Genomic DNA, 9,667 nt, shown 5'->3' with positions numbered 1-9,667 from the left:
AAAAAAACTATCTTTTCTCAGGTTCTTATATGAATTCATATATATCAGTCTTTACACAACTCCTTGGATTCAATTAACTATTGATATATAAATTACTTATTATTAGAGACAGATTGTCAAGAATAACAAATTTACATAAGGATTTTAAATCAAATAAAATATTCAAATAATCACAAATTAAAAAACCCTGAAGATAAAATATTTCCTGATCCCATATTTGTTTCAAACACTAACAGCTCTTACACTCCATATTGTGCTTTCTGTATACAGCAGTGCATTATTTAAGCGTTCAATCTCTCAGAGTTCCATTCCCTTTATGTTGGATTTTTACAAATTACATGTCAATTTCTGTTCAACTTGCATTAAACACTTGAATGGTACAGTATGATATATTCCACTTTATATTGTTGTGTTTGCCTTTTGAATGACAGTCTGTCAATTTTCACTGTACCTCACCTGTTTTTGGTCTTCTGCATAATACAATATATATATTTATATATAACTACTATGTAATTTTCCATTTCCACACTCACAGCTGGTCTTCTGCATCATTAAGTTTAACCCTTTCAAAATGGTAAGGCATGATCTGTTCATTCTCATAAGGAATTTAAAAGTTAGCATTTTCCTGACTTAAAAATGCATTTCAGATAGGTACTTACCTCTCTGAACCACTAAGAGCTATGACCTCATGCACAACTGCCATGGAATTTCCTGCACATGCCACAAGCCTTGAACAAACTTCTACCCCTACATGTGTCTAAGTGTATTGTGCCAGCCTATGACATAATCATCATAATGCTGCAGCCATCCACCAACAGGAGGATGACATGACCTCCATGCATGGTAATCCCCATGAGCACTAGCATGTGATCATAGCCTCATCTTTGACAAGGCATAGAAAATGATCCAGAGTGAGGAGGTGGTGTCAGAGAGGTATATATCTGAAATACATTTTCAGATATGGAAAATGTTAACTTTAGAAATTCTACTTAATTCTCTGCACCAATAAGAGCTAGAATCCCACACTGATAATGGTGGAGGGCCAATGCTGAATCATTACAAAGATGAGCTCTTTTTTGAATTAGCAACAGAAATGGAAAGTCCATGTTGTGTTACTACTATGAGAGTGGGGTTGACTAGTAGAGCAACACCCGGTGGAAGACTGCATCCTATGCAAGCAATGAATACTCTTTGCTCAACACGTTGTTGTTTATTCATTCATATATTACATTTACATCACAGAGAGATTTATAGTAAAGAATATTGAGTGAATTATGTACCAGTGGTAATATGTCCCAAAAGTGGGTGGAATATGAGAATGTATAATGTGGCTAAGACATTAGGCTTTTCCACTTTGGTGAAATACTTAAAGGAGATAGATACTCTAATGAAAGGTTGAGGGAGAAAAAGCTCACACCTGTATTCCATGGCAAACTCAAGTCCCATTTGACTGAACATATCCCTGAGAATTGCTTGGGAGATACTGTAACAGGGTGCCTTGTACTACACTTTCAGAAATACCCCAGCCCTACATCTCAAAACAGGGGTGGGCCCAATCAGTCATTGAACAGGGGTGGATGGGCCTTCCATTCTTCCTCAGCTCAATGTAAATATTGTAAAGTATTCTCTGTGAGGCAATGCCAGTTATTCAGCAGGTTTTGATGGCACCAAGCATAATAAACATAAAGTAGTTCTTCATGTTAGACTTGTTTCACTAATTTTTCTGTTTTTGTTTTTTGTTGTGGGACTTGCAATGTGTTGGAATGTGTACAAAAATCATGGTACCATGAGACACATGAATGACATGGAGATAGCTGACAAACACAATAGGTAAAAACTCACCACACCAAAGCCTCATGGGAGGAGATGCAAAAAAGCTTATAGTCAAATTCCCCCTAAGAAGATTATGCAAGACAGATGGGTTGGCAAACCTAAACAGTTAAATTGAAAGAGGACAAGTCCCAAGAGAAGGAGTTCTGCTAAAATAGTTTCTACAAAAAAAGAGTAGACTGAGCAAGACAGCAATGGACAGTCTGTACAGGAAACAAAAGTGAATGGGAATGGGCAATTGTAAAATGATGAAACAGACAGAAGAGAGAAAACCCCCAATCACCCTCCTGGGCACCCCAAGTCTTTGGAAGAAATGACTGGGTTGCAAACAACATCATCTGGTCCCTACGTTAGAGAGTAAAGTTATCTATGGTGTAAATGTCTGAAAATGACTACCACAAGCAAGAGGAAGGAGAAAATACATATTAAGAGAAAAATGATACAAGGAATAGGAGATCAACAGCTCAAAAAGGGGTAAATAAGAGCCCAAAGAACCAGACAAAGGTCCTAGCAGGGGAAAGAGACCAGACAAAGAGGAGACAAAAGGAAGAGGTTATTGTCTGGCAAGAGGTGGTAAGTTGTGGACATTGCCCCATGGTAGAAAGACACAAGAGACTGAGGATCAAGAAATATAAAACATCCATGACGTGTGACCATAGCAAGTCACAAAGATGAGTAGAAAAAGAAAAATGTGGGACTATGTGAAGTTAGGTTAAAAGGAAAGACATGAATTAAAACAAGCAAAAAGAAATTATGACATACAGGTAAAAAAGATAGAATGTCACATACCTGATTCAAGAGCATAGCAAGCACAAAAAAAGTAAGTACCTGTTCATAATCAGAGAGAAATGAGCCAGAAACAAAGGCCAGAGGTGGAACAGATGGTGAAATTTGTCCACAGACAAGGCAGGCTACACAGAAAGTAAAGAAATAAAATGACTAGGGACCTGAACTGGAGAAGAAATAGGCAGAATGGAAACAACCAACTATATGAAAGCAGAAACATCATCAGATAAATTGTTAGGACACCATGGTTTATCACAGCTCATTAAGGTTGTAGAAGTTTCCATGATATGGAAAGTACCTCACCACAAAGTGAAATCTGAGGCCTGTTACATGCAGCCATGTACTCTACTGAGGGATAACAACTGAATGTCAGGTCCATGAACAGATAAAGTACCTTCAGTTGACATTGAATCAGTTGGAAGATATGTCTGAAAAGGAATGACCCAGCATTGGGATATATATATATATATATATACACACACATATCAAAATACACAGTAGTGTGTCTTGCAGCCAAAAAACAACCAGCAGGACACACTGTGTGTTATTAACAGGAGTGATAGCTTAGCAATTTTCCACCTTCTGTAGCTCGGACTGTGGTAATCCAAACTATCAGATATTTTTAGTAGATGTGCTCCACTGGACTCTTATGTCATATGCCAGATTCAAGATAATCCAATAAGAAATACCTGAGATATAACATCCCCAAATGTGATTGACTTTCTTACTCTTTTTTTCTTTCTTCCCATATAAATTATGAAAGTTTTATTGGATAGAAAAACATACTTAACTTTTATGGATTTTTTTCAAATTTGGTACACTGATAGATCTTTACAACACACAATTAGGAGTCTCATTCGGTGTAAATATAAGGTACATGTACAAAGTTATTCAACAAAAACCTTTATAATTTAACATAAACTTTGCATATGCCTAGCAAAAAATTATGTGAGCTATCGGTCTAACATTTTTACTACAGCTTCACTTAAAAATGGAGTGTTTTAGTTTTTTGTCATTCAGGTTAAAAGACAGCTGATTGAGAGCAGCAAAACTATTAGGTGAAAGGACGTGCAACTCAGGTGGATGGTTATTGGTTTACTAAATTTTATGAAATTAATTAAAGACCATTTAGCATCACGTATACTAAACTTAAGCAATTAGCGTAAATAATGATGCTTGATATGACTGTACAAATTGCAAGGGGGTTATGACGAGAAACTATTAATCTAAATTCCATGGTGTTCGTATAAAGGAAGTTATTAACACTGTTTTAGAGTGGAAAAAATACCACCATATATTCTAAAGAATCTGTTTAATTCTGTAAAAGTTTGTTCCAAATAATAGGGTTGCAATCCTAAAGCTAATATAGGTTACTATCATGCGTCACTTTCTTATTTGGTGTGGTTTGTTGGTGTGTATTGACAAAAGGTCATGATATATAATCAAAAACAACTTAAGTATCAAAAAAAAAAAGGTGTGGCTTAAAGGAATGAAATCAAAATTGGCAGCCAAACTGGTAGCTATACTTATAGCATTGGTGGATGAAACAAAAGTGCAACAAGGACAAAAGCAATGTAGCATTAAAGAAAGAAAGACAGTGAATTAAGGTGACTAGAAACTCAAAAAGCACAAAAGAAAACACATCTGAACACAGGCAGTGCCAAGAAACAAAATGAGTCTATTATGATCATGTGCTAGTGCTTACATGTTTTACTACACATTGAGATCATGTCACCTTCCTATCAGTGGAGGGCTAGAGCATTATGACGTTTTTCATTATAGGCTGGCACAATACACACATATATGGGTTGGAATTGTTCAGGCTTGTGGCATGTGCAGAAAATTCCACAACAGTTGTGAACAAGCTAATAACTCGTAATGGTGCAGAGAGATAAGTAGTTTTTTTAAAAATTTTACACTTAATATCATATAAATACAAACAACTAACAGGATTAAACTTTCTTACTGATATGTTAAAATTTTTAAAATCTAGGACACAGATGCTTTGAGGAACAAAGTTTGATAAGTTTGACAGTAAAGATTGTACTACAACAAGATGTAACAGTGTAAGATTTTTTAAGCCTAAATGGGGATTTGTTCTTAGAAAGAATAATCTTTAACTTGTTACTTTTACTTTATAATCAGATAGAGTGGTAAGTATGCAGATAACAAATGTTTTCAAAGTTCATGCACCTGCGGCTTAACTCACCAACAGACAGTCTGTCAACATCAATCTTCAAAATGCTTTTTAATTCCTTTTTTGTCATATTAGCAGATTTGCAATGGATTTCTCCCCCTTGAATGCCAGTGTCTTGTCTTCTCTTTGATAATGCTACATTTTCCATACCATCTAGTTTAGCTGGAACATTAAACTCCTTTGTCATATTTGTCTGACTACCATTTTCAATGTTGCTGTAACTAGACGTCTTCATTACGTTCAAACACCTCTGGTGTTTCTTCACATTCAAATCCACAAAAGAGAAATCTTCACTGGATGGAGCAGTTTTTTTAATGTAAATATTATCATTCACAGAATTAGATAAGATTTGCTCCTGTTTTACATGAGAACTAATACTTTTATCTGCTTCTATAACACAGTTGTTTGTCTCTTCATTTTGTACACTTTTCTCTTGTTTTTGCAAAAGAGATATTTGGCTGAATTGTTCCCAGTAATCATGCTTTTGTTTGATAGCCAAAAGTTTCTCCTCAGGACCAAGGTTGCTACGGAGAATGTTAAGTACAGACTTCAGATGTGAGTCACCATACAGTTCTGAATCAGACTTAATATTATGGCGTTGCTGGCTTCTCAGGATTTTCTTTTTGGAAACAGTATTTGTGCAGCTTTTATTATCATGATTTTCAGATGTTTCTTTGAGGAAATTTTCTTTTTTTGTTGGGTAATGTGGACAAGATTCAGACTTTCTTATACCTTTAGTTGAGTCTCTTTCTAAAGTCACAAAAGAAGATTTTGTAATTTGATTTTCGCATTCTAATACTGGCTGAGTTGTCAAAGAAAGTTCACTTCTCTTGTGTGAAGATGCACAGACTGGTTTTGCAGATAATACTGCTGTGCTAGTTTTTTTCTTCGCCGCTGTATTTCTTTTATGTGACTCTTCCTTTCTGGTCACTTCCACTTTAGATTGGCCTGATTTACTAACCCTGTTATTTGGTTGACTCAAATGTCTTGTTTTTTCTTGTAATTTGGATTTTATATCATTATTTTTTTGAAAAAAATTTGATGAGGGTTTTCTTGGACTAAGAAATGTTGGAATCTTACTGCTTAAGGAAGGTTGTGCACATCTACTGCTGGTCAGATCTCCCAAACTTTCTGCCTTAGCTAGCAATTCAGCTCCTTTTTTCCAAAGTGGATGAGAACGTACTGCTCTTTGAGCTGCTTCCAAATGAGATGAGGGTGAGTGGGAAGATGTATTACCTTTGGTTGGATTTGTTATTTCATCTCTTCTGCTGAAGAAACTAGACCTACTTCTTCCAGTAGGGGTTTGGTATAATGGAATTTGCTGACTTTGGGTTCTAGCAGTAACATTCTGTAAAGCAACTGAAGCTCGAGAAACCAATGTTTGAGCTCTACTAACAACCTGTGCAGTCAAACTGTTATCTTGATTTATGTGTTTAGAATCTTCTTCTTTGGTAGGATGCGTAGAGCAATTAGGATTCACAACAAGCTCTGGAAGTGAAAAACAAAATTGATTGGTAAAAAAACAAACTTATATGTACTATCACCAATTCACTATGTATAATCAGATAAGCAGTTGAAAAACTTTAATTGGTAATATAAATTTATTTAATATTATGAATTTTATTAGTGATAAACTTATGTACATATACATACCATTTTTCCCATGAAATCATGCACTACTGAAGTGCACATGTAAATGTAAAATTTAAATAAGCTTTATAAATAGATAGCTTATAAGATAAATATTTTTATAGAAAAAATATATTTACAAATATGTTCTAACAAATCAAAATGACCAAGCTTCACAGTCAACATCATGAGGCTCGACATTATGATGCAGTCATTTTTTGCCCATAACTAGATAAATGGTTAAAACAGTAACTTAAATAACTGTGCATGCAGCATATTCCAGTAATTAAATTTCTTCATTATATCAGCTAATTAATCTGAATTTTTGAACATATTCAGTTTAATACTACAGTTTACACAATTTTATCCAGCAAAAGAAATGAACATTCCCATGCTTACATAATGTACATGTACACTATACTCTTAATTAGCAAAAAGAAATAAAAAAGCTTGTGAAAAGCTAATCTATGCAACCACAAAAAGCACAAGAACAGTGAATTTGTACATAGCAAGTGTGTGTGTGGAAGGAAAGCAAAAGCAAAATTTGTTGAAAATGACATCTGTACCTCTCACAGTTGAAGGAGTAACCATCATGAAGTGTAGGTCATCCTAGGACTGAAGAAAAATTAACAGAACACTTGAGAGATCCAACTTACAGTGAAATCACAGATATCCATGTGATGGATCAAACACCCAACATTTATAACTCATATATTTGTTTTGTCCAAGATTCTGAATGATAATTAGAACCTATTATTGAACATATTCAATCTGAACATTTAAAGAAATAGATAATTTATATACATATAAATGAACATGTATAATTACAACGTTCAAAATAAAATGAGATTACTAGTTCCTCATTTGGCTCAGATATGTGTTTACACACAATAATAATTAAGACTAACTATGCTAATTCAGTTTGTAAGTGTAAAGTGAATGCCAATAAAAAGTATATAGAATAATTAATTATTAGCCCTTTTAAATTTTTTTTCCCTCCAAGAATGGGAGGATCCAATAACTGTGGTTGTTACTGTATCATATAGGATAAATATGTTATATTAAAAGTGATTCTGAAGCCTCACCACCAAATTCTGGTGAACATTGCCACATCATTCTTGCTACATCTGATGACTGCAGCATAGTTTCTATTGCAAAAACATTCCTCCTCCTTGCATGCTTTCCACAATCCACCTAGTATATGAGAACAATGGTTACAATTGCACAGAAATTCATAGGTACTGTATCTGAAGGCTTGACTGATATATATAAATGTGAAATATCATGAATACTCATTTCTTTCTCCAGCTAATTAGGGTATGTAATATTTTAACTTATATATCATGGAAGCAGCTTATGTAGCTTTTCAAGGCAGTGAAATTCTTGATGATGTTGCTTACCATAGCCTGGGGCACGTGGATGGCTTTTGCAAGTATTCTTTGCGTGTGTGGATTTCTCACTTGTTACAAAATGCTGCATTCTGCTTACCACAGCTCAAGTAAAACCTGGTGTATCTTTATATGGTTGGTCCTGGCTCCCCAAGCTGATCAATATTCCTTTGTTTTCAAATACCATTAAGTACAAAGGATATCCCTGTCCTGAAAATTCTAAATCCTTAAGCACAACTCATCTTTATGACCTGAATGTAGGAATATTTTGTGTCAGAAAGGACTCTTACATACACATCCCACAAGTAATCAATTTTTGATGATATCACACTACTTATGAAATACCAAATAATGTCAAAATATAATTATGGTACAATCTGTTTCACTGTTACTTTATAACAGTTGTGATTTTCATGTGACCTGCTGATTTGCATATTGAAAATCATTTTAATATAATGTACAACAAAACCTCGACATTAAGGGCACCCTTCCGACTGTGTCCAAATGCCCTCTAACAGCAAGGTGCTCTTAATATCAAAAATGAGCCACACAAAGTTCATTCCATACTGGCCGTACTAAATTTCTGAGTTTTAAGGCCCAATTTTGTTTGGTGTATGCCGGACATGGGTGTTTGTGAGTTGCATGTTCCCATGACATGGAGCATTGTCAACAGGAGGTGGGTTAGCTGTGCCATTTTTTCTTTTCTTGAGAGCAACAAAGCTAGCACACAGAAATAAGCTGACTTGACCCAAATTCTGAGAACACGATCTGGAATTTATCAGATTTTGTATCCTACAGTGTTTACAAAGAAAATTTCCTAAAGTAATATGATTGCACTATAAATTTGTGAAAATTTTTATTACAGTATATGGTTTGGAGGTGATCCAATAAATGTTTGAATATTAGTCATCCTTCTGGTGAGATGTTTGAAATTTAACTGTATACCTCACAGGCATACAAAGATAACTGCCTGCTTTATCAAGTATCTATACTGAGAACAAGATTACAGACATTGCCCTTAATCTGTAATATTGAGGTGCCCATTATTGTAAGATTTATTTTAGTTTCAAATAGTAGAAAAAGAGAGAAAGCGACTGAAAAGGTCTGCCCTTAATGATACTGTACCCATTATTTTGAGGTGCCCTTTAACACTACCATTACGGGTTGTGTGGGATCCACCCAGCTCATAACCACAAAAGTATCCATGAGAGTAATTATACTATGATTTTTGATAATGTAAGCGTATCTTTACAAAATTTTGCATATTATTAGTAAACATTACAAGGCTTTCGTATGCAAAATAGCAATTTTTTTTATTAAGTTTTAAGATTTCTTAAGTAATGTTTTATCATGCCTTTTTTCTTTCGATTGTTGATTATCCAATATGCAAAATAATTTTGATTTTAAGATTAAAAATACCTTTATGCATCAGAACATTTTCAAATTTCACAAGCAAAATATTTATAACCTCCAGATAATCATCAAATGTTTTTTTAGAAAAAAAAATATATTTTATCTGTTATTTTCAATACTGTATCTTTATATGGGTTGGATCAATTTGACTGACCTTGTAACCACCATAAAAAATTAGGAAATAAATATAAATTATGATTTTTTCATTCTAGAATGACTGCAAATTATAACTCAAAAACACAAATGTTTAGCCTAAATAGCTTAAATCTCATAACATCATATATTTATATATATTTATTACTTTTATTATATTGATCTTTGAGCCATGCCTGGCTAACATTACAGAAGTTGCAACGACACGATACACATGCACTCATGTTACTGTATCCAAGAATATAAAACTGGCCTAAACAAAGTGACCTGT

General features: G+C 34.2%; 1 protein-coding gene across 2 annotated transcripts in view; it reads right to left on the bottom strand.

Annotated features, from left to right (window-relative positions):
• LOC106459580 overlaps positions 1-7,085 on the bottom strand; it is a 24,029-nt gene extending 16,944 nt beyond the window's left edge. For both annotated transcript variants that reach the window (XM_022386088.1, XM_022386089.1), the window contains exons 1-2: positions 7,009-7,085; positions 4,826-6,301 (exon numbers count right to left, since the gene is read on the bottom strand). In XM_022386088.1, coding sequence (XP_022241796.1) covers positions 4,826-6,301; positions 7,009-7,036 — 1,504 coding nt within the window. In that variant the 5' untranslated portion in view covers positions 7,037-7,085. The remainder of the gene's footprint in view (positions 1-4,825; positions 6,302-7,008) is intronic.
• Between the last annotated feature and the right edge of the window lie 2,582 nt (positions 7,086-9,667).

Source organism: Limulus polyphemus, unplaced genomic scaffold (genome assembly GCF_000517525.1).
Source record: "Limulus polyphemus unplaced genomic scaffold, Limulus_polyphemus-2.1.2 Scaffold631, whole genome shotgun sequence".
In the NCBI taxonomy this organism is placed as follows: Eukaryota; Metazoa; Arthropoda; class Merostomata; order Xiphosura; family Limulidae; genus Limulus; species Limulus polyphemus.
The sequence above is the reverse complement of the archived record's forward strand: the minus strand, read 5'-3'. Positions and strand labels throughout refer to the sequence as shown.